The following is a 24,288-nucleotide window of genomic DNA, read 5'->3' on the forward strand; positions in this document are numbered from 1 at the left end:
GCCATGCTGCCGGGGCCGCGCAAGTGAGCCGGGGCTGGGGCGGCGGGACTGTGCTCCGGGGGCCCGGCGGCCCCTGCTGCTGCGCGCCCGGCGGCCCCTGCTGCTGCGCGCCCGGCGGCCCCTGCTGCTGCGCGCCCGGCGGCCCCTGCTGCTGCGCGCCCGGCGGCCCCTGCTGCTGCGCGCCCGGCGGCCCCTGCTGCTGCGCGCCCGGCGGCCCCTGCTGCTGCGCGCCCGGCGGCCCCTGCTGCTGCGCGCCCGGCGGCCCCTGCTGCTGCGCGCCCGGCCGCCCCTGCTGCTGCGCGCCCGGCCGCCCCTGCTGCTGCGCGCCCGGCCGCCCCTGCTGCTGCGCGCCCGGCGGCCCCTGCTGCTGCGCGCCCGGCCGCCCCTGCTGCTGCGCGCCCGGCCGCCCCTGCGCCGCCCCTGCTGCTGCGCGCCGCTCGGAGCAGAGGCTCGTACACCGTTTATTTTTTTCTGTCAGAGACACAGCGATGCGGATTATACAGTAACCTGAGATATCATTTGCAAAAGAAACGGAAGGTTACTATGCCAAACTCTGAATAATTAGTGTATGGAACTAATGACGTTAATTGGGAGTACTTTAAGTTAGTACAGCACACAGCAGGGTAGTTTTGGGATATACCGAAGGTGTAACGTATCGGTTGAAACTTGCATTGAGATTTTAATGTTACATATCACTTGATTGGAGCAAGAGTTAGTGTGTCGATCATCACTCAGACGGGCGGTGGATCAGGGCCAGGATATTTCTGCCCCGTGCGCAAAGTTTGTACTAGAGATGCACAGTAATTGCCTGGGCTAGGCTGGCTGACGATTGTAATGAAGTATTGATAATAGATGTGAAAGTGTGAAGGTAAGCTTAATAAATATGTAAGAAACAGGTGGTTTAGCATTTCAACTTTTGTGGATACAGGCATGAAGTTACACAGAGTTAATCGGTTACAAACACAGTTTTTAAACATTTTTATTAGATGAGAAAAAGTGGTGTTAGGAAAAGACCTAGAAGGTTTGCTGTGCCAGGTATAATTAGAGATGTAACTACATCTGGAGAATTCTTAATGCTGTTGGCACAGATAATCCTGTGTGGGAAGGTAGCGGGGAATGCACAAATTTAGTCAGTTAAGTTGTGAACTCTTTATTGTAAGTGGCTTTAACTAATTTATTGGGCATTAAAAAATGACCAAGTTTTCTCCTAATAAAAACCTTTTTAAATGTGTCCAGGTAAATATTATCTGAATGAAGTTGTGTAACTGGGGTTTATAGGTAACCTTGTATAAAGAGGTAAATAGATTAACAGGAAATAATCTGTGGTTTTATTGTTATTATTATTGTCAAGTATTTCACACCTTGTCTTTCTGCAGAGATTGTGCAAGAGGATTCTCTCAGTATAACATCTGCAGAGGAGAGAGAAACTATTCCTGTTTTTCCTCTTCTGACTTTTACTCCTGTTTTGGAATGGAAGATTTCCCCTCTGTGGGTGACGCTCCTGGAGCAGAGGAGGATACAGACTTGGGTATTTTATATGGAACTTTGCGAGGAAGTGTTGTTGGATTACGATACTACACAGGGATTGTAAGTGCATGATAAATTGTGAGGCAGAAGAAAAAGTTATCAGCTTCACAAAAAATAAATTTAATTAAATTTCAAAAATTTCTAAAACTTTTGATCTAGTATAATTTTATTAGATTTTTTCCCTAACTTGCTGTATTCAACATTTTTCATGGGAAGTATGTAATCTAAAACATTAATTTGAGATTTAGTTAAGGTGGCAAGCTTTCAAATCTGGTTTAATTACTTGGTAGTTCTGCTCACCCACATAAGGCAAGTGAAAGTGACTGAAAACAAGAAATCACATATGGCTTTGAACAGCTTACATGGACAAAAAGGGCTGTTTATTCTCTTACAAAATATGTTGGCAGCTGAAAGTAGTTCTTGCTCTCGGGAATACTTTTGAAATTGCTGATGTCTGTCAGGTAGCTCATCTGTAATGCTTTTAGTATTCGAATAAGTAGTAGGTTATTAGACTGAACAGAATGCTGTAGCAAATTAATCTTTTAAGCTTCGCGATATTTAAGTAAATGTATATTAGGTATTTTTGCAAGTTACTTGCAAGTAAATGCGTGTGTTCTGGTGTGTGTTTGTTTTGCTTTGTTAGGTTAATAACAATGAGATGGTTGCACTTCAGCGGGACCCCAATAATCCTTATGATAAAAATGCAGTGAAAGTAAATAATGTGAACGGAGACCAGGTGGGCCATATAAAAAAAGAACTGGCAGCAGCTTTGGCAGGCATTATGGACAACAAACTAGCATTAGTTGAAGGGTAAGTGTGAAGATTAAGCTTTTGGTTTCAGGAATATAAATAATGGAAGCATTTTTGTTGCTACACTAGCGAAGTCTGAATACTATTTGTAAGTGTAGTGTTTTGGTGGAAATGAGACAGCTTTTGGTAATATGATCAAAGCTTCATGTTTTCAGACTTTGCTCTTCTGTTGAACTACTTGCATGCAGTTCACTCTTTCCCATATATGTTAAAATGGATAGACACTAGTGAGAGCAAATCCTTAAATGTTGTTGTGGAACTCTTAAATGAACTGCATGTGGTGGTTTGTATGAAAGGTTTATGTAGTATGTGTACTAACACCTATCTGGAATGTTCTGTGCATTGATGAAAATAAGCACTCTGGAGTACCCTTTGAAGAAATAACAGGGTTTATTTAGGAAAAAAAAATCCTGAAGCAGTAATTTTTTTTTTTTTTGCTTTTTATCAGAGTTGTCCCTTATGGAGCAAAAAATGTCTTTACCATGCCTGTACAAATGAGCTTTTGGGGAAAAGAAGAAAACAAGGAAGCAGTACTAGATCAGCTGAAAAGGCATGGGTTTAAATTGGCTCCTCCTCTGAAAGGTAAGTCTTGAATATTTGGGGTTTTTTCCTTCTTCAAATATCCAGATTGAACTTGCCACTAGTTGGAAGGAATGTGTGAAGACTTAGTCCTCATCATAGTCTCGTCATTCACAAAATGAATTTTTAACGTAGCTGGGAAATAATGCAGTGCCCACAGCTGTTAATTTTAAACTTCATAAGAAGTACGCTTTTGTGTCCTTTTATGTTACCTGCCAGCAATTGGAGAGGTGTTTGAGCAGTCTCAGAAATATACTCGTTTCCATAAGTGCCTTAAAAATCCATGTTGACTCTCCGCATTTCTCCAGTTTTTAGTTTTTTGTTTGTGTGGTGTTCTGGTTTTTTGTTTTTGTTTTTTTAAGAAACAGGTTCGACCCTTTCATAGGGTGAGGGTTTCAGGGACAGTGCTGCTTTCTAGCTGAGTGCTCGGACATATATTCCACTAGTGAGGTGTGAGCAGTGATGTGTCTTGAACAAACAGGCTCAGCAGACCTGGTGCTGTGCAGAGCCAGGCACGCACGCAAGGCGCCTGTGCTCCTGGAACAGGTGTTGTGCAAGCAGTGGCAGTCAGGAGTGAGGATGCGTGGAGAAATAACCACCTGGTGAGGGGTATATCTGGTTTACGTATAGCTAGGTTTCTGTTTTTATAGGTTCTATTGCACGTAATTAACAGAAAAAGAGTTTGGAGTAAAAAAGCATTTTGCATTATCAGTCATCATACTGTTACCAAGTCAAATTTCATGTACCACAACAATTGTTAAGAAACATGGTTGCCGTGTCAGGGAATCCCAACCCATAGCTCATTGCCTGTGAGTCTTACGGAGCTTTGTGGGAAGTCTTTGGGGCCCGGTGGAAGTGAAGGATAAACTGAGGGTAGAAGACAGCTGGTGAAAGATGTGTCTTGCAGTCTGGGCAGCGCTGTTACTCACGAGCCCAGAGGAAGGTGACACTGGGAAGTCGTCATTCTGTTGTGTTTCAAAATGTTATCTTTTTAATGGCAAGTAGGTTCAGAATGTGGGTTTGGATCAAAGTGGATTTCTGGGAAAGCTGGTCCAAGTTACAGAGCTCCGGTTCATGCTGCTGTGCAGTTGACACCTGAACAGGTTTGCATTTTGTACTTAAAACACCTGGAACTGGGAATTTTAACAGTGGGGGTCTTGAACTTTTTCATTAGTAAAACAGTGCTTGTGAAGTGGAAGTTTATTCCTTTTTTTTTTTTTTGTTTCCTGAACCACAGATGTCCTTTGCAGTCATCTTGAACTTTTGAGCTTTTTAATTTTTATACTGTAAGCAGACATTTCAGCTATAACAGCCTTGAGTCCCATGTAGTTTCAGCAGGTTTTGTTTGTTCAATAATTTTTTTACATTGTTGTGATGTGTTTTTCTTTTCTCTGTCTTAATGCTTGACCAGATGACAAGTATGTTAAGTTCTCAAATGAAAAGAAAATCAAACTTCCAGACTTTCTCTTCAGATTTGGCCTGGGTTGATATGCGAAGGGTTGGGTGGTGGTTTGGTTTTGGTTTTGCTTTTCGTTTGCTCTTTCAGATTAGGGTGAAGTAGTCACTTTAGGGAGTGTGGTACAAGGATGTAAATATGTTCAGCCCTTCTCAAGTTCTTGCTTGTATTGGCCTGCGTTTGTCCTGGTAAAACTGAACTGAATTTTTATATAGCAGTAGCTAGCTAACAAACATATTCCAGCAAATCACATCTAAAGTGGTAGACCTATTTATACTGATTACTATATGACAGATAATTGTAATTTAAGAAAGTCATTGATTATTTAGTGAGGTTATTTTAATTGCAATAATTTTAGTTGCGATTTTTGTGTTCATTTATGCAGCTTAAAAGTGAATTCGACAAATTGTTTGAGGATCTGAAGGAAGATGATAAAACTTGTGAAATGGAAGGAGCAGAGGTATTTCTTAAACTAGAAACTGTTTTCTTTAAAAATATATTTAAACATCTAGATGCATATTTAGTTTGACTGGACACAGAATATGCTCGAATCAGAAAAAAATTTAGTAGATACAAAAATGGAATGTTGTGTTTAATATGCGAATAGTGCATAACCGTCTCTCTTTATTTTGCAGGCTGTCGGCACACTCTTGCTTCCCCATCAGAAGCAGGCGTTAGCTTGGATGGTTTCACGTGAGAACAGTAACGATTTGCCACCGTTTTGGGAAGAGAGAAGTGGCTTCTATTACAATACACTTACAAATTTTGCAGAAAAGATGCGACCTAAAAATGTTCTTGGAGGAATACTGGCTGATGATATGGGACTGGTAATAATATTTGCCAAGCTTAATTTTTTATTGATTTATTTGTTTTTTAAAAATTTTTAATTTTTTTTTAAGTACAGACTGTGTGTGCATGTTTCTTGATTGGTTGGTCATTTGGTTCATTTTAATCTGTGGAAAACATTATGTTCCTTTCTGTTACGCAGGGTAAAACACTGACTACTATTGCACTGATTCTCACAAATTTTCAGGATGGCAAACCTCTTCCTGTTGGAAAGATTACAAGTGAGAAGTTTCATCAGGTGAGATGATGTTGCTTCATGATGTTACTTCAGAGTGTGTAATTGAGCTGTAGACTGTTATCTTAGTTGTGTATGCTTAAGTATACTCCAAGGAGGACCTTACAAAGGTGTAAACATTTTCAGTGTTAAGTTTTACAAATTTTTAAGTTTCTTACCATTTCTCCTATAGGCAAGTTGTGACTACAGGGGTAAAAGTGGTGTTTATTTCTGGGAGTGTGCGTGCATAGCTCCTGTGTGGTTTGGAGGAAGTGCCTGAAACAAGCAAAAGAGCAAGCAGAGGGTCTTGGTACATTAATAAATAAATCTAGGTTTATGTTTTTGCCAAATACTTGGAGAGATGGGGAAACAACAGTTAGTGAGCTAACATCAGTGTGCAAGTTCTTCTTAGGTAGTGTAGTTCAAATGCTTTTTGCTTTCATTATGATAAAATTTTCAAGACTAAATAAGCTAAATGCTGGGATTAGGTGATTTTATTGTGCAGTATTCCGTGACAGCATTAAGGCTGGGGATTTTTTATCGTTTTGCCATGCTTGTCTAAATTTAATAAAATAATGCTATGTCTTTGACCTCAGAATGTTAACTGGGAAATGTTATCAGTGTGTTTTCTTTCTGGGTCAGCTGTGTAGACTGAATTTCTCTCCTCTGCCTCTCAGTGGTTTCATTTGAACTCTGCATGTGGCTACTTGGAAAAAAAAAAAATTAAATTATAGCTTTTTCAGCATCTTTAATTGACTGTCTGGCTTGCCACTGAGCAAGTCTTTCATGTTTCAGAGCAGTAATTAACCACTTGTCAGATTAGCGTAATAAAGTTATTGGCATTTTTTCCAGTTGCTACATTAAACAATAAAAGTTTCTGTTCCTCAATAGGAATCTAGAACTAACAGCATGAGCAACGTTGGACGCGGACTGTGTGAAGGTGACAGCAAACTATGAAATGTCCAGTAATGTTTGCATAATTGTTAATGTTATTACCTGGAGCACTCTTAGTCTGTGGCCAGTGTCAGCCTTCACAAACTCCTGATGAACCAAGGGTCTCGGAAGTATTTAAAACATAACCCTTAAAGGTGTCTCTGTTGACATACGAGACAACTAAGTGCCCTGTCAGGAGGTTGCACCCTGCCAGGAAAGTTACAACATCGAGGAAATGGCTTCTGGGTTCCTTTCGCTTTCCTTCCTTGTAGATGAAACAGGAGCACACATGCATCTGTTAGAATCTGGGGTTTATTAAACAGTAAACTTGAATAGTTAAATTGTAATTAGGTTCTGTATTAAGTAACTTAAAAAAAAGTAATGAGCAAATCGCGAGTATTTAGAAGGATTTTATCACACCTGTAGTTTTCAGGTTGTATCGGGATAATTTATAGATGAGTATAAAAATTATACTTGCTAGTATGATTTGTAACTCATCATGCTCTTGAAATGAAAGAAGGAATGTGTGAGCCTTGAAGTTTTCTTGCCATAACTTTCCTTTGCCGTCTTCCAGTGCAGGGTGGCCTAGCTGATAGCACAGGAGAAACAACAGGGACTGATAAGGAGAGAACATGTTAGCATGAGCTGCCTCTGGAAGTTATTTTTACTAGTGCTCTGGAAGGGAGAAAATGCAAACTTTCATGGGGGTCAGTACAAGTGTTACCAGAAAATCAGAACCTTTACCAAGCTGAAATGCCTGGCAGCACCACCTCAGATATTGTTGGTGGTTTTGGTTTGTTTTTTTTTTCCGGGGCATCCAGCATTTTAACAAGATAGTATTTACAGCAGGAAGGAGTCTGTTTCTACTATTATTTAGTTGAAAAGCAATAATAATGTCTTTCAAACACTTACATGTCCCTGCCCTCATTTCTCATTCTATTGTACATTAAATTGATACCTATTGCTCGAGTCTTTGCAAGTTTTGCCATCCTCAGGATTGTATTAGTAATTTTTTTTAATATAAAAAAAAGTTTAAAGTTTAAATTTGGAATTCAAGCAGGAATTTACTTAACCGAGTTATAGCAAAACTTTTTGTGCAAGCAATATTGCTTTCAGTTTTGGTATCAACTTTGTCCTAACATGTTTTCTTTTTTTGCATTTGTTTCTTTTATGCTTTTATTGGCAGAACACAGAGATGATGTTTTGTTCATTACTTGATAAAAGACTGAAAAAAAAAAAAACCACCCACAAACCCACACAACAAACAAACAAACAAAACACCAATCAAACAAAACCACTCCCCACATGTATCTGTGATGTCATCACATTTTTTCTGTTAATGTTGCTATTATTAATTTAGTTTTACACAATGTAGAAATTACTAATTAGTAAGGTTTGACCCGTAAAAAAAAAAAACCTGTACCATTTAGCGTTTTTTATAGAACTTTACCCTTAATGTTAACAGTACTATGCTTACATTTGGTTTTTCCTCTTTTCCTGACAGTTTGTTTTTGACCACCTGCAAACCCAGTACACATTTTATGACTTTGTAAATATTTAAGATTGCTTTAGGAGTATTTTTAATTTTTGTTTATGATTGCAGTATCAGTAGTACTTGTGCCATGCAGAACTAAGGTTGTTTTAAAGGAGGTTTGTAGTTGTTCTTTATCAAGTTATGCTAAAGTTGGTTTGAAAACCAAGTGGAAGGCCACATGTATTTTTCATAAATATCAATTTCTTCTTTATGAAGACTCTAGCAAGGTGATGGGCCCTGGTGTTTCTGGCATAAAAAAGTTTAACACTACTCCGTTGAAAACCTCGAGTTGTCTTCCAGAAAGGTAGATACCTGGAATAATCTTTTTGTTTGTTTGCTGCATAGATTTTGAGTAAAAATAAAGTGGTACTGGTTGTGATTAACCTAAACGTGTTCCTGGTCTCCCCTCACCTTGCAGTGTGCGATGCTCTGCTGTGTTTATTGTGTGTTCTGTATCTGTGTTGCACTTTGCGATATATTAAAAGAGCATTAACTCATTTTATGCGGTTTGCATGACTGCGTGCTTGGACGTCTCCTTCACTGTTAAGTCTCTAATAACATCAGTGTGTGGCATCTAAAAAATCACCTGTGAAGTGATCTTCCAGTATCAGCTGGGTTTTCAGGCACGCTTTAGACAGAGGTGAAGAGGTTGTGAAGCTTATACTGTATTTAAACCTTCCCACCGCATTAGCCGCCTCTTATCATTGCTGTGAACTTCAGCAATAACAGTACCGAGTTGTATGAGCATCATTCACCCTGCAGCAATGTGTTCTGTGCTTTCTCTTCTTCTAACCCTTCTAAAGACAAAATGTTCAAATCACAGTGGTAACTTATTTGCAATATCAAGTTCATTTGCTTTATGCCCTTGAGATTTAATATGTAAATTCAAGAAGTAGTAGAGTTTTGGTTTGGTGGTTGTTTTTGGGTTTGGTGTGCTTTGTTGTTTTGGTTTGTGTTTTGCTTTGTTTTGTTTTCCTTTCTCTCTTAATGATGATATTTTAGAGGTAAAGCCAAGAAACCCAGATATTCAGGAAGTGACAACTTGGGAGAGTCTGAAAAATGGCTACTGCAACAAACAGAAAGTAAGTTGCAAGAATTATTTTTTTTAATTAGTTACTGTGACACCTGGTGTCCTCCTTTCTGAAGCCAAACTGCAAAGGATTTCTAATGAACTGGAAAAGGAATTAAGTGAACTACTTCTTTGTTTTAATTCAACCAAACCTTTAAGCAGAAGACTTTACAAATTGCTGAATGGGAAAGCAATATTTTAGTCCTAAGTGTTGTAGTTTACTTTGTTAGCTGCACGAGTGGTGATGTAACAAGCTATGAGCAGGGTCAAACATGGTGAAAAATAGAATTGCTGAGATTTGTAGAATTTGACATAGACTTGTTGTCAGGGCACTAGGAGTGGAAAAACAAATTAAAAAAATTAAGTCAATCTTTTGTAGTAAATACCTGAAATGTGATCATGAAGAGGCAAGAACACAGGTCATTTGTTGGATTAAGTGTCTTGCATGGAAAATAATGAAGGGCTACAGGTACTCTGGAGTAAGCAGTTCAGTTCAAGGTTAAAGAGCTTGGAGTGAAACTTGTGATAAAATAATTTTTTAATGACTGCTGAGCTGCATTTCTCTGAAGATTCATAACCTGAAGTATAAGATACTATATTGCTGCACACACCTGTCAGAGCTCAAGGAGCCTCTGGACGATGCTTTTAGCTGTGTTGTTTAGTTTTGGGTAATCCTCTGAGGAGCAGGGATTTGGACTTGATGATCTTTATGGGCACCTTCCAAATCAAGATATTCTACATTATTGCGTTGGAGAAGAGAAGCAATTTGGTTAAGAGGTTTGACTTTTATGAAACGAAAAAATAAATGCACACATATGCTCCGCATGGTATGAAAAAATCTGTATCTGTCTGGCTTTTTGCAGCAACTTCGTGTGTTGAAGATACAGGCTTTGCATCTGTCCTTCTGCCTTCATCTACTTGTCTAAAACGACAAACAAAGAGAAAAGGTAATGAAGGGATAAACAGATAATATTAACTTCTGAGGTTTTTTTTAAACTGAAGTATTAAACATATTTGACTTATGTCGTTGTAAATTGCTTTGTTCTTCAGTTTAGGAAATGCAGAAAGCACTTCAGGGAACCATAAATTTCTTGAACTTCTACTTTGCTTTAGAGTGAACTGTTATGCCACTAAGTATTACTTATATTTTCTCAGTTACTGCTAGCATTCAGTCAGCTGAGAATAACTGTTCAGTGGATGTCCCCAGAGCAACACTGATTGTGTGTCCACTGTCCGTCCTGAGCAACTGGATTGTAAGTGTTAAGTGTTATAATGTGTAAATGTGATACATGCTGAGTGTGATGCTGTAGGAATAGTACTCCCTGTAGTCTTCCCTGCTAGTAAAAGGTCATGGTTTTCCTCCTTTATGAAACAGTGCTGCTTTCACAACAGAGGTTTATTTGATAGAAATTCAAAACCCAGAGTAGTACCATAGTGAGACTGCGGCTCCTGAGCAGCGAGCTCACCGCTGGAAAGAGCAGGCTCCCTTTCCACGTCTGCTTTTGGCTGCCACGTTCACTCTGGGACTCGTGTGATTTAACTCCTTGTACCAGACGAGCAGGGTGCAGGACACGGGTCCTTCTTGCACTCTCACAATAAAATATTATTGTGCTTCATTGATAATGCGTGTGACCTTTGTTTTACTAGAGATGTTCAGTAATTTGGTGATCCTGTTGGTGACTGAGGGTGCATGTCTGCCGGGGTGAAGGGGCTGATGGGCCCTTCTGGCTCAGTCTGTGCATCAGTTACTTTTTTTTGTTTGTTTTCGTGACATTTTGAATTAAATATTAAGGAAATATTTTTTGAGTTATGGGGTTTTTTTAAGATTTTGCTGTTTGTCATTAGAACATTAGTAAGAAAAGGAAGCAATTTTATCTTAGGCTGTAGGTAAAACATTAAAATCATATAATCATTAAAATAATATAATTGGGTAACATCAAAAACAAACAAAAATGTACTTTTTTTGTTAATTTAAAACCAAATTAAGTATTTAAAAAGAAAACTTGTGAGTCTGGTACTTCAGAAATCAAATTGTTGATTTTTATTGGCTGTTGAGATTACTGTACACTTAGTGCTTCACAGAACAAATGTAGGGAATATAAACACTGGTTTTAAAATGAATATTTGATGGTTCTACTGTCATTTATGTTAAAACTTGGGTGATTAACCCAGTAAGAGGAAGAAGCTGTAAATTAGCAATGAAAGAATAAACAGAGAAAATGAAGGCAGAAAATAAAAACACATAAACTCTTAACAGAAGAGCTTCTGGGAGGAACAGTGGATTTCGTAGTGCATATACCCTCAGGATGTGAATTAAAACTGGGCAAGAAGTAGAGGCAGAGTTACCAGAACTGTGGTGCTCTGTCTGTCACTAATTACTGAGCCGACAGCTTCTGGTCCCTCTTCTCATCCGGGTGTGGGGGTAAAAAGATATAACCCAAATTCAGATGGCTTTGGTTATATAGGTGGGTGTAGAATGCCACAGAGCATAGAGGAAGTGGGTTTTAGTTAAGGCCACTTAAAAGTTTTTTTTCTAACAATCATGTAGTAACACAGTATCTTTTGTATGACTTTTGACAACTTTTCTTTCAGGACCAGTTCGACCAACATATCCACCAAGATTTTCATGTAAATATTTATGTTTATTACGGTTCTGACCGTAACAAAGACCCAGCAGTTCTTTCAGAACAAGACATTGTACTGACAACATACAACATCTTAGCTACTGATTATGGTGTAAGTAAATGAGAAAAAGTGTTCTTTGAAGATGCTTTTCTGTTCAAGACTCCTGGTGCTTGGGCTAATGATGGAAATACATTCATGTGCTCTCCTGGTAGGCAATCAAAAGGTTATAGCTGTAGTTTTGCTTTACATACTTTCTTACGGGTTTGCTGTGGTAATGAAGGCAGTTTTTTATTGACTGCATTGCTCCTGTAGAGAAAATTACTCAGCTGCAATTACGGCAGCTTAAGGAGGAGGCTTTTTAAGGATAGAAAAGGATGGCAAGTATGTAAATCTCCCCAAATCCCAGTGGCATGAGGCTCCCATTTCTTCCTTCCCCCATCAAATTCAAATAATATGGAGCATATAAAAACATAATTCCATAGTTCTTGTTGAACATAGGCTGCAACCAAGTATCTCATTGTATGAGATATATTCGTAAAGTGATATTTTCGTAGAAGTTTGAGCTATTTTATTAATAAAAGCGTGAAGCTTGCATCTTTGAATATAATATAAACTTTGAATTTGCTCTCTGGTTCATTTTCCATAACTCTGTGTCTTTGAAGCCTTCCTTGTTTTCAGGCCTATCTTATCTTTGCTGTAGCTCATTCTTCATATTGAAGTATGAGAACACTGGTAGCATTTTCCAGGAATCACTAAATCTGAAAGAAGGAACGCTTCATTCTTAGTTTTGCTCTTCTGTGCTGATAAGTAAACAACGTGCGAATAAATACTATCCATTATTAGTTGTGGAATAGTTATATTGATATATTGCTTAATCCAAATTGCAAAAAAAAGTATTTTGAGTCAAAGATTTGAAAAATACTGTGTTTCAGAACAGAGATGACAGCCCTTTACACAAAGTCAGGTGGCTGAGAATTGTGTTGGATGAGGGGCACACTATACGAAATCCAAATGCTCAGCAAACCAAAGCTGCCTTAAGTCTGGAGGGACACAGAAGATGGGTACTTACAGGTACAATATACACACTAGAGGAAGTGCAGTGCCTTAGTGGAACACCATCGTGTGTTTCCACTTGGGCTTTTTCTGAGAGGTGGTTAATGTCTGTGTCAGATTAATTTGGGATGTTTTTGAACTTGTTTTTGAGCAGTGATTTATGTGTGTCGTCTTTTAGTTGTTCTTTATTTTGTTTTCTTCGTTGTGGGGTTTGTGTTTTTTTGGTGGTGTTCATTTGTTTGTTTTAACTTTTTGGTTTTATTCAGTTTCTAGACACAAATTTTGAAAGAACTTTAGAAACACGGGTTTGGTGGAAGCACAAGTGAAAAGGGACCTATTTCTGAACTGGCATATTACGTCTAGTTAGAAGCTCACCCTGTTATGTACTTATCTGAACCTCAGTAGCTTTTTGAAATGTAATAGTCATCCTAAAAGCTGCCAGGAAGTGTGCAAGCATGTGATCCTTGAATGTGATTTAAAGAAGATCGTGATGTAACCACCGCTGGTGAAGCTGAAATGGAAAGATAACATCCAAGTCTTCCTCGCACAGAGAGATGCAGTTTTCTTACTCTTATATATTTCGCTGTTTTGTAATACTGAAATTTTTAAAAAATAATATGTATTATACTTAATGACACATCAACCTAGTTATGAGAGACCTTGTCCGTGGAGTAAGGTTTGGAGAAAGCACATAACTTTCACTTTGACTAAAAATGTGTTTGTTTTTGGGGGGGCGGGGATGGGGGAGTCGAGTTTTTTTGAGGTTTTACAATTTTTTGTTTGCTTTCTGTTTAGGCACTCCTATTCAGAATTCTGTAAAGGATTTGTGGTCTCTTATTTCCTTCTTAAAACTGAAACCTTTCACTGATCAAGAGTGGTGGCACAGAACAATTCAACGTCCCGTCATGATGGGAGCTCCAGGAGGACTCGGGTACGAAGTGTCTCAAAGGGTTTGTGAGCGAGTGTGACTGGCACCACTTGGGCAATGTGACAAATTAGTGTTGCATGTTTAAAATTGAAATGCATGTCATCAGTTCTTATTTCAATTCTTAGTTCAAATTAATAAATATTAAATAATTCAAATTATTTAATATGTCAGATTAATTGTACTACTGGGCTTGGATTTTGTACAGAACATGCATTTATGCAATAAAATGGAAAAACAAACAAGCCCAGCTGGGTATTATATTGTTTATGTGTGTATTTTTAGGCGCTTACAGTCTCTGATAAGGAGTATTACCCTTAGAAGAACTAAAACAAGTAAAGTTAAAGGAAAACCTGTTTTGGAGTTACCAGAACGTAAAGTTCTGATTCAGCATGTTATGCTTACTGAGGAAGAGAGACAAATCTATGAGTCTGTGAAGAAGGAAGGCAAAGCTGCTATCAGCAGGTAAGCCAAAGGCTTGCTTGATCCTGAAGGTTGAAGTTTGATGTCACAAACTTGTGTTTGGAAGCTGTATATTAGAAGTTCTGTCTTGTGAGAAACAGAAAGGAATACCAGATGGGCAAAGAATGGCCTTAAAATTGTTGTCACCATGTGTTAGCGTTTCTTCCAGTAGATCGTGTTAGTGGTAGCATCTTGTACCTTGTTTCAGAAGAGGATTTGAGAAATACATTCGAACAGGGAAGTGAAAAACCTGAACATCATTCTAACAGCTAAAATTGATCACTTAATGTCATCAGTTATTCAGGCTCCAGCATTTCACACTAACGATAAACTCTTTTCAGGTTTTTCAGTGAAGGGACTGTACTAGCTCACTATGCTGACATCCTTGGTGTCCTGCTCAGACTGAGGCAGCTTTGTTGTCACCCTCGTCTTTGTATAGACACATCTTCTGGTCTTTCAGCTGGTGAGTGGATGCTTTTGGTTCCTGTGTTTCTAAAAACAGCACTTGCACTTTGTATTCCAGAACAGAAAAACATTTGTCTGTTTTCCAAGCTTTCCAGCTTCAGCCTTCCTCTTTTCAGCTTGGATTACTGAACTTTTAGCTTCGTTACCTTTATTTTTATTGTACTATAATATGCTTGAATATGTTTGAGAAGTGGGTACTTGAGCTTATACTCAGATATGAACGAAAGCAATGACATATGAGTGGTTAGGAAGGCTAGAAGCAGGAGTAAATAAGCTTTGGTAGCCCATACAGAAATGACCAAAGAGGAGCTCTGCAGAGCTAAATGCAGAAGGCTTGTTAGAAAGCAATGCATCTGTGGTAATAGTTCACAGAAGTGCTTTTACAGCAAATTTTTCCTTTTCCTCGGGAGAGAAGGTGTAGAGGAGCTTTGGGGAATAGCTTGTAGATAGGTAACCATGTCAGCAGAACCATTGACGTTGCTCCAGCTGTAAGGAAGGGTGAACACGGAGGACTGAGAGTGAAATTTTATTTTTGACCAGCCAGAACTGTACAGCTGCATAGTGTATTATATGTATTTATTTCAGAAGCAACTATAGTCTGTTTGAAATACTCTAAATTTGAGAATTCCCAGATTTATTCTTTTGAAAAATCTTATTTTGAGATGCCATTGATATAGGTTTGATTTTTTCCAGGAAACTAAAAGACCAGTGAGATATGGTCAGAACCCTTTTAAGGAGGTTTTCATTTATCTTCCTGAAAACTATAGGATGGAGAAATGGTTGGATAGTTGTTCAAAAATTATTTATAAATTAATTAGTAACTAGTAAGTATGATTTGAATTTTTGTACTTAAAAAATAAAGCAATCTTAACTATAAATAGTGTCATCTCTGTAGTATTGTTCCTACTTGAACAGCTGATATATGACAATTGCTCATTCCCATTAGGAATTTTGTTGCACGTGTACTTATCACTGAGCGTGCAGTCAGTGTTCTTTGAGTTCTAACTACCATTTTTTCCGAGTAAGATTACTCCTAACGTGTTTTGAAACAGTAGGTTGGAATGTTATGTAGTATTTGGCAGCTTGTGGTTTTATACATTGCAGGCTATATCCTGTCCTATTGCATTTTGATCAATGGAACTGTGTTGATATGTGCTAGCTCCGAGCGTGTCCTGTATCGAAATCTCTAGTCTTAAGTGTCTTTCTATATTTGCAGATAATAAAGCTCCTGAAGAACTGCGTGAGACATTAGTGAGCAAAATGAAGTTGGTTCTGAGCTCTGGTTCAGATGAAGAATGTGCAGTTTGCTTGGAATCACTGACGCGTCCCGTGATAACACTCTGTGCGCATGTGTTTTGTAAGCAGTGTATTTTTGAGGTCATCAGAAGTGAACAGGTTGGTTGTTCTATGGTCACAGGTGATTTAATAGCTATTCAAAAGAATGAACTGGTATCACCAGAAGGCCATGTAGCTGTTGTTCTTTTAAGTCACAAATGAGGAACAGTGTAAACCTGGTTATCAGCTGGGTTGTAGTAACTCTTGGCCTGAAGTCAAACCACGGAGGGAGCAGCTGTCAAAGTGAACAGAGTTAAGGTCCATCAGTATTTTCAAAGACCTTTTTCCTAATTGTCACCTTCCTTTGTCCCTTGGGTAAAAGCGATGGCACCCAGCGCAGCGTTGTGTGCCTCCGCATGGCTGGGTGCCTCTTCGCTGCGTGTGTGTATCGTTGCTTGTGTATATCCAAAGCTGTGCATTGGGAATGGACTGTTGAACTAAAATCACGTCTGCTCTCTGTATTCCAAGCTGATAACCCTCTGCGGTGAACAGCTGCCTTGCTAGAGGGCCATCTTCGTGGCCCTTCTCCAGACTCTCTCTGGAATAAGCTTGTGGATGAGCATTTTTTGACGGCTTTTTTGGAAAACATAGTATTTATTTTTCCTGTACGCTTCTGAGCTATACTTTTCCTTCTTGTTTGCCCTTCCTTTTGTAGGGCAATCTGCTGGGGTAGTAGTGTCTCCATCTGTACCCGGTGCTGCTGCACTTCTCTGGAACTTTTCTGCCTCCTGCTCAGCAGCCGTGGAGCTGCAAGTGCCAGGTTAAACCTGGCTGATGTTCTTTACAGGAGGAGCAGGGGACAAATTAGTCCCTGATTGTGCATAATCAGTCAACACGACAAAGGTAGCAAGTGGTGTCTGTCTGGCATGTGGTCTTTGTTTCATTGCCAGACACAAGGTTCTGGTGCAGATACCACAGTTGAGAGTTTCTGAGAATTTTGAGGGAAACTAGTCACGTGAAGTTATTCTTTTAAGGAAGGAGCACTTGTAGAGGCCTTTTTACAGTGCAGAGTTTCTTCATGTGTCTGTAGCAGAGTCGGTGCCCCCGCACAACCTTCAGGTGTATTTAGGCATGCAGAGAAATAAATCGAGTTATGATGTGATGGAACCTGTATAACTCAACTGTACAGTCAAGTGATTTGCTATGCTTTGCCTAGAAAGGACCTTGGAATCTGCAGGACCTTTGTCCATCCCACATTGTCTGTAGATTGCTTTCAGAGTAGTGAAGTCTGAACAGAACGGGGTGTAGCTTGTGCTCTTTTGAAGCTGAAGTATTGTGAGTCTATAAAGTAGTGAGAGATTAAGCCTTTGCTACGTTCAGAATTATTCTTGATTTAAATTGATTCCCAAGGAAGTTTTTGCAGTTTCCAGACAAAACACTGACAGACGTCTCAATTCCAGGGTTGGTGAATTCACTGTTTCTACATGGCAGGGATTTGTCCTGGTGCTGCATCTGGGTTTGGGTGGTTCCCGTGCCTGAGTGGCTACAACGCAGCTCTCTCCTGGTACATAGCTCGGGAAAGTACTTTACTTACTGCCTTAGAAACAAAGGACACACCACTCCACCAAAACAACTTGGTTTCAAACAGGACCCTTCTGGGCAAGATGCCCCTGGTTTCTGTTACTAATGCAAATGAAAATGTTAAGCCGTCAGTGAGGAATGGGATGTGAAGCTGCCAACACAAAATTGCTGAGTGAAAAGTTTGGCCTTCCACTGTATTAAAACTTGGAGACCATTTTATCTTTCTAAAGTTAACCTGAAAGTATTTACTGAAATTGTAGTAGTTAACAGCTTGAGAGTTAAGGGCTTCATTTCAGTCTTTCATTGAGGCGAGCTTCAGAGTTGGGCAACTAAGTAAATATCCTACACGGAAGTCCCAGTAAAGCTATAAAATCTGTACAGTAACCTAACGTCTTTGTGTATTAACTGCATTCTTGTAAAAGTTCGCCAGATATGCATTAAAACATTCTTTTTTTTCTTCTGGTTGTTGATCGTGAGACAGTTTTTGTCACTTTCATATGCTTTCACTGCAAGTCTTCCCTGTCTGTGCTGGCATTGTTCAGCTGTGGTTTGGGTTTTCTCTTGTTTTTAATTACAGTACTAAATTGGAGAAAGGATGCAGAAAGACCTGAGCCTTTTATTAAAAAAAAAAAAAAAAAAAAGGGTGAGCACTGTTAGGATTTTTTACCTGGAAAGCTTTTTCGGATTTATTAGAGTTTGTTTATTGTGTCTCATCATTGGAGGATTTTTGGATTGCTGCCAAATCAAGAATGGTTAATTTGTAACTACGTTTTGGAGACTGTTATTTCAGATTTGTGTTAAGCTTCTGTCTCTTTATATATTTACTGCTGCAACAAATTCATGTATGCAGACTATGACTGCCAAGCCTCTTTAAATTGGCTAAAGGTTCATTCTGGATTAGCAGCCCGCAGTTTTCATCTGTTTTGTGAGGCCTTATCTAGAGTATGCTTCAGAGAAAAAGCTTTTGCTGTTAAATTATGTCTCGTTTCTCATGTCTGTTGGGGAACGAGAAAAGATACCCTGTGTCTGGCCCTGACAAAGCATATTTTATCAGACTGCTGTTATTTCTGTGCAGGCTTTGAAGAGAAAGGGTAAAAGGTCATTCATTGTGTAACTAAGAAAGATCTTGTCTTTGAAAGATGCTTTATTTTTCTGACATTTTAAATAGTCTTCTCCCCATAGCCCAAATATCTGCTTGCTTTTAAATCTTGAGCTGCTTATTTCAAGTATGAATATGTTCAGAAAGAAGACCGCTTCTAAGGAAGGCTGTTTTAAAAACAGTCAGCCTTCAAGCCTTAAAAGCATGTAGCATTTATGTCATCCTAATGTTCTCACAAATAAAATATTTTGTTTGTTATGTCAGAAATGACAAAGCGGTGTGTTACAAGAATGAATGTACTCCTTGAGCGTTGTGTCAATGCCAATATAGTAGTTTCATAAAAGGTGCTCTGCAAATGTGATCTTCAGTACTCACTATAAATAATTTGATTTAATATATTTCTTCTAATGCTATTTGGGTTTTCTTGTAGCCAAATGCCAAATGCCCTCTCTGTAGGAATGAGCTTCGAGCAGGGGACTTGGTGGAATGTCCCCAAGAAGAGGAAACAGACTCCAATAATGGAAAGAAGTCTGATCAGGAGTGGACACCCAGTTCAAAGGTACGTTCCGTGTGGTTTACTCGGCTTTTGTTGTGGTTTTGTAGAGCACTCTCTAGAATTTTTGTGTAAGTATGCTGAACATACTTTACATATGCATAACGTATTTAAAATTTTTATTTAAAAGTCTGTACAGTGTGTCTAGCCAGCACAGGAGAAAATGCCTAGTAAAATCTCGTCACAAATTTTGCAGCAGGGAAACTAGACAAAAGGAGCACTAGTTGTAACTTGATGCTGATCATTGCGCAGTACGTAGATGTGAAGTAATTAAATACAACTTTCAGTACAGAGCTGTGGCTTTGCCTTTTGTTTCTGAAGATAAAGTAGTTCCATAACTACCAAAACTATTCTGCTCTTAATTTACTTTTGGAAACTAAAAATCTAAATAAATCTTTCTTTCTTAACATTTGTCTAAAGAATATACTGCTCTAGAAGTGAAAACTAAATGGGCACATCATATATTCAATATAACACTTGTCAGATAAACTAGTGCAGTATTTTTATTTTACTTTGCAGATGTTTCTCAAGGTCTCCACATTGGTTTTTGCCTCACCTTCATTGTGCATTCGCTGCCAGAAATTAAATCTGCCTGCTCATACTTGGACCTTTTTGTTTGGAGATTGCTTTTCTGAAACATTAGATTTTTAACTTTAATTTGTAATTAAGTTATTGTTCTTTTGATTGTTCATTTTAAATTTATTCCCTGAAAACTGTTCTGTGGAAATCCGGAAACTATTTTAGGACATGGAGCTCTAGAATAAATTTAGATGGATAGATTTGATTTTTTTTTTTTTTTTTCCCTTAACCTGGTGCGGTTACTTGTGTTCTCTGGTTAGTGGTTCTTTACCTCATCATAGCTAAACCTCACATGAGAAAACTGGCAATGTTGTTCTGCCTCAGATCTAATTCCTTGCTCCTTTTGTTCTCGTGTTGGTCTCAAAAGCGCCTCTAGTGCCTCCTTCCCCTTGTCATACCCAGCCAAGGGCCTCGTGTGGCTCATTTGCCAGAACACTCCTGAGGGAAGCGTTTCTGCTCCTGAGTGCTGCTGCAGGGAGCACGTGCGGCGAGGCCTCTCCTAACGCGCGCTTTTCGCTTTTTGCTTTTCGCTGTTGCTCTAGGGGACTCCTGACAGTGGGAAGTATGTCTGGAAAAACGGTTTGTGGATCCTCGTCCCCAAAGCACTGTCAGTCACCCTGCAGTTTATGACCAATAAAAGTGCTTAATCCTTCGTTTCCTTTGGAAACTAAAATAAACCCTACCCACAGAATTTAAGATTAGTTCATTTTAAAGGTATTACTGAGCAATGATTTCTTGATTGATGTGAACTTTATCAAAGCACCTGAAGAAGGGGAATCTAACCAAGTCGGAATAAGCTGCTTAAGTCTTCGTTTGGTTTCAGATAAATGCGCTCATGCATGCTTTGATAGAGCTACGGAGGGATGATCCAACTGCTAAATGTCTGGTCGTTTCTCAGTTCACAACCTTCCTGTCGCTGATAGAAAATCCCTTGAAGTAAGTAGAACTACTGTAACTTTTAATAAACACATGCTTTTACAGTGTTCTAGAAAGATCTCTCAAAGAATATAATATCCTTTGAGTTTTAGAACTTCAGGAGAGGAACCAATTACTTAAATACTTTGTTTAGTGGGATAAAGCCATGGATCTCATTCTTGTTATTTTTAATGTATCACCTGTTAAATGCAGAATTTTAAGTACGCAATTCAAATGAAGAGGTCGGGATTTTAATGTATTTATTTTCTCTTGTCACAGAAGATGAATTGTTAAATTGAACATTTTAACTTTCTCTTCAGAGAATCGGGGTTTGCCTTCACTCGTTTGGATGGGTCAATGGCACAGAAGAAAAGAGCAGAAGCAATTCAGTGTTTCCAGAGCAGCCAAGCAGGATCCCCAACCGTAATGCTTTTGTCTCTGAAAGCAGGTGGAGTTGGATTGAATCTGACAGCGGCTTCCCGAGTGTTTTTAATGGATCCTGTGAGTAATGGGCTGTTCATAATGATCTGGCTCTCTCTGGGTGCAGCTCCTTTAGTGTTTCGCTAAGGGTGGAAGGAGAGCCCCTCTGAGCATGAACGACACCGACGAGTGTCCGTTTCAGGGAGGACAGGGCTTTTCTTCATTTGTTTCCCTAGCATGTTTTTGTTTGAACAGTATTTTTGTGCTGTCCATTTATTTACCGTGAGTGAAAAGAATGTGAGTAGTACTGTTAACAAATTGGTGTGACGCCTTACAGTGTGATATTTGATATCTGTTCCTTTATTTCTTTCTCCTTCCACCTGATAATTTTGAATGTGATTTTCTGTTTGTTCTATTTAACAACTTCAAAAGACATAAAATGGAATTTCAGGGACAGTATATTTTTTTTTTCTGTGTTATAATGCAGTGCTTCACTGCTCTGGTCTCTTATTTTTGTGAATTTATAAAGAAAGACAGTAGTCTGAGGTTACTTCTTGTGAGAAAGATGGTGATATCTAAATTTAGGAAGATTTTTTCCTTCCATTAAAGCACTCAAGAATGCAAAATTGTTTGTAAGGAGTACAAATTTAAATTTATTGATAGCAAAATGGTATTCTTAACAGAATTGGTTCATGTCTTGTGTCATTGTACAAAATCGAAGTTTTTTCTGTTCACTTCTTCCTTTCCCCACTATTTACTCTTCTGTTCTCATGTCATAGTTTTTTGGGAGTTGGAAACTGTGACAAATTCTGCAGTTTGTGCACTTGAAAACAAAACCAAAGTAAATAAAAATAATAGTGTAGCTTTGGACTTGGGCATCCAGTAACACCAAGGGTAAAGAAAGAGTACTAGTTTGGCCATCAGGTTAGTGGCGATAACAGCATGAAGACAAAAACTATTTACGTAATAAACTAAAGGGATTAAATATGAGTGAGAGTATGGAGAAGTTGCCTTGGAAAAAGGTTTTTCATTATTGCGATACATCTTCACGAGTGTTTCTGTGTGTATTGTTGCATTGAATAGGTCAGTTGGAAGGGACCTACACCACTACCTAGTCCAACTGCTTCATTTGCTGGGGAGATAATTAATGAGGTATAATGCACACACAGTCCTGCAGCAAGCAGCTGTAAGGACACAAGCCAAGCCTTGTTAACACTGAGTCATCTACAGTTTATAGTCTCAGAAACCAGAGCCCAGTGTAATTACAGCCTTTATACACCATCGAACAACTTCTCATCCTGCTGGTGCCTGTTTTTGTGGTGCTGACCATACCAAGGGGTACTGGTTGACTTATCATCTCACTTCTGAATGTTCAATGCATGACCGAACCTCAGTCAGCACTAGCATTCCTTGAAGTGAATTAGCAGCAATAATAGGATTTAAGAAGCAGAAATACCTCTGGAGCCAGCGGAGTAACTGTGTTTTCTACTCAAATTCTGTGAATTTGCTGTAGAACTGTAGCTTGGAGGTCTGCATTTTTTCTCTTGAGAGCTGTTCTACCACAGTGCAGGGGAGGAACATTTATCCAACCATAGACTACTTTCTTCTCTTTTTTAACGTTTGTTTGTTTAAATACAATCATATCTGTTGAATTCTCACCTTTAGAAAGAAATACAAACCTTTAATGTGAGAGTATCACAAGTATACAGATGTTTCTCTGAGGCTCAAGTTTCTTCATATTTTCCCATGTAAAATATAGTATCCTTTGTATGGGATATTGCAGAAACGCACAGAGGTATCGCAATTCAGTTTTCCTTTGGACTGATAGAAGAGTGAGAGTAGTGCGCTTTGGTCCTCCTCAACTACAGCAAAGATAGAATGGAACATGCTTGTGCACGTTTGGGCCAGGTCTTTCCTCAATGCATCGCCTTGTTTGCGCAGTCATATTAGCATTAGAACTGTTTGCCGTATGTAGCTTGCCAGGAATGTTCATCTTGGAGTGACAGAGGGATCATTTGCTGCAGTTGTGCTCACTACCTTGGACTGGAGAAACAAGACTTGTTTGGCTTTTACCTTGCAGCTTCATGTCTTAAGTGGGTTTAGGCATCAGAGGTTCTCAAGAGTCTAGAATTACTTATTTTTGTGCCAGCCTAGTGCTGTTTTATTGCCTCCATTCTGTAGAAAGGAGTCATTAAGAAGAGTCCCTATGTAACTTTCAGTATGTGGGTGACATGGCAAGGTGAACCTGTTGCACGAGACTTGGTTACAGGCAGAACATGATTACGCTTTAGGTAGATTTAAATATCCATTCTGTGAGGACTAGTAGTACTTTAGACAGAAAAAACACGCTTGAAAACCGCAGAGCATAGACTTGGCATTTCACAAATCCTTATATTTAGTCATATATCCCAAGCATAACTAGGAACACTACCATCTTGTGTTCAGCAGGGGTTTTTACCTAACTTGGTGATCACGTCATTTACTAATGGCGGTGCACGTCATTTACTAATGGCAGTGCACATGGGCTGCTCAACAGCCAGGGGACTTGGTCTGCTGACAGACACCTGCCTGTGTCCAGCTGGCTTAGATTTTGCTATCAGGAAAAGGTCACTGAGGCAGTTAGTGAATGCAATGTTTATTTCAGAACTACAATGATAAAGAGATTGTTTTGATGTCTCCTAGACTCCTGACAAAGTTAGTTTTTAAAGCATTTACCTGAAGTTCTGCTTGTTATGAATATATAACCAGAAGTTCTCAAAGCTTTCTTTATAGCAGGATGCTTATGGAGCGAGACACTAGGTTGGAGTAAGGAACCTGCAAGCAGTGTTTGTTCGGGAGCTGAGCGTGCAGTAACTCTGTGATTCCACCTGCACTTACTGCGCGTTTCGAAGGGAGGTTGTTTGACGTGTCTGTTGCCCTGGCAGGCCTGGAACCCGGCTGCAGAGGAGCAGTGCTTCGACCGGTGCCACAGGCTGGGCCAGAACCGGGATGTTGTTATTACTAAGGTGAGTTGGGAGATGATCTGTTTGAACAGTTTTCTGGTTATGAATAAATAAATAACTTTCCAAGAAGCTTTATTGTATTTTTAAAAGGATTGTGATAACATATGTCTCACCAGTTAACTTAAATTGTGGTATGATTTTTCAAGTGTGGGCTTTTGATTGTAAGATTTTATTAAATGTAACGTAACTCCTGTACAACAATAATTGTGGAAATTGGATGTCCCTGTTGAGCTATTTGGAGTGACGAAGATGGGGTGGTGTTGCTGTTGCCCACCCTGGCTACTGCAGTTTGTCTTGAAGGTGCGTAGAACTGCAGAAAGGCAGCTGGTCTGTCCCGTTAGTACCCAGTCACAAAAATGTTACTTG

At 39.1% G+C, this 24,288-nt stretch overlaps 1 protein-coding gene across 5 annotated transcripts in view; it reads left to right on the forward strand.

Annotated features, from left to right (window-relative positions):
• Window positions 1–24,288, forward strand: part of HLTF (helicase like transcription factor) — a 27,844-nt gene continuing 3,556 nt past the window's right edge. The window contains exons 1-23 of one of the 5 annotated variants that reach the window (XM_065640541.1): window positions 1–23; window positions 1,377–1,587; window positions 2,171–2,337; window positions 2,786–2,919; window positions 3,919–4,019; window positions 4,758–4,832; window positions 5,008–5,199; window positions 5,361–5,456; window positions 6,324–6,372; window positions 8,116–8,203; window positions 8,902–8,981; window positions 9,832–9,915; window positions 10,124–10,221; window positions 11,561–11,704; window positions 12,526–12,664; window positions 13,442–13,577; window positions 13,857–14,036; window positions 14,375–14,496; window positions 15,715–15,893; window positions 18,884–19,012; window positions 20,409–20,521; window positions 20,821–21,001; window positions 23,845–23,925. In XM_065640541.1, coding sequence (XP_065496613.1) covers window positions 4–23; window positions 1,377–1,587; window positions 2,171–2,337; window positions 2,786–2,919; window positions 3,919–4,019; window positions 4,758–4,832; window positions 5,008–5,199; window positions 5,361–5,456; window positions 6,324–6,372; window positions 8,116–8,203; window positions 8,902–8,981; window positions 9,832–9,915; window positions 10,124–10,221; window positions 11,561–11,704; window positions 12,526–12,664; window positions 13,442–13,577; window positions 13,857–14,036; window positions 14,375–14,496; window positions 15,715–15,893; window positions 18,884–19,012; window positions 20,409–20,521; window positions 20,821–21,001; window positions 23,845–23,925 — 2,799 coding nt within the window. In that variant the 5' untranslated portion in view covers window positions 1–3. Of the gene's footprint in view, window positions 24–360; window positions 538–1,376; window positions 1,588–2,170; window positions 2,338–2,785; window positions 2,920–3,918; window positions 4,020–4,757; window positions 4,833–5,007; window positions 5,200–5,360; window positions 5,457–6,323; window positions 6,373–8,115; window positions 8,204–8,901; window positions 8,982–9,831; window positions 9,916–10,123; window positions 10,222–11,560; window positions 11,705–12,525; window positions 12,665–13,441; window positions 13,578–13,856; window positions 14,037–14,374; window positions 14,497–15,714; window positions 15,894–18,883; window positions 19,013–20,408; window positions 20,522–20,820; window positions 21,002–23,692; window positions 23,926–24,288 lie in introns of those variants that run through there. The other 4 variants (XM_065640542.1, XM_065640544.1, XM_065640545.1 and 1 more) reach the window with 4 other exon arrangements.

This window comes from Caloenas nicobarica, chromosome 8 (genome assembly GCF_036013445.1).
Source record: "Caloenas nicobarica isolate bCalNic1 chromosome 8, bCalNic1.hap1, whole genome shotgun sequence".
Taxonomy (NCBI): domain Eukaryota; kingdom Metazoa; phylum Chordata; class Aves; order Columbiformes; family Columbidae; genus Caloenas; species Caloenas nicobarica.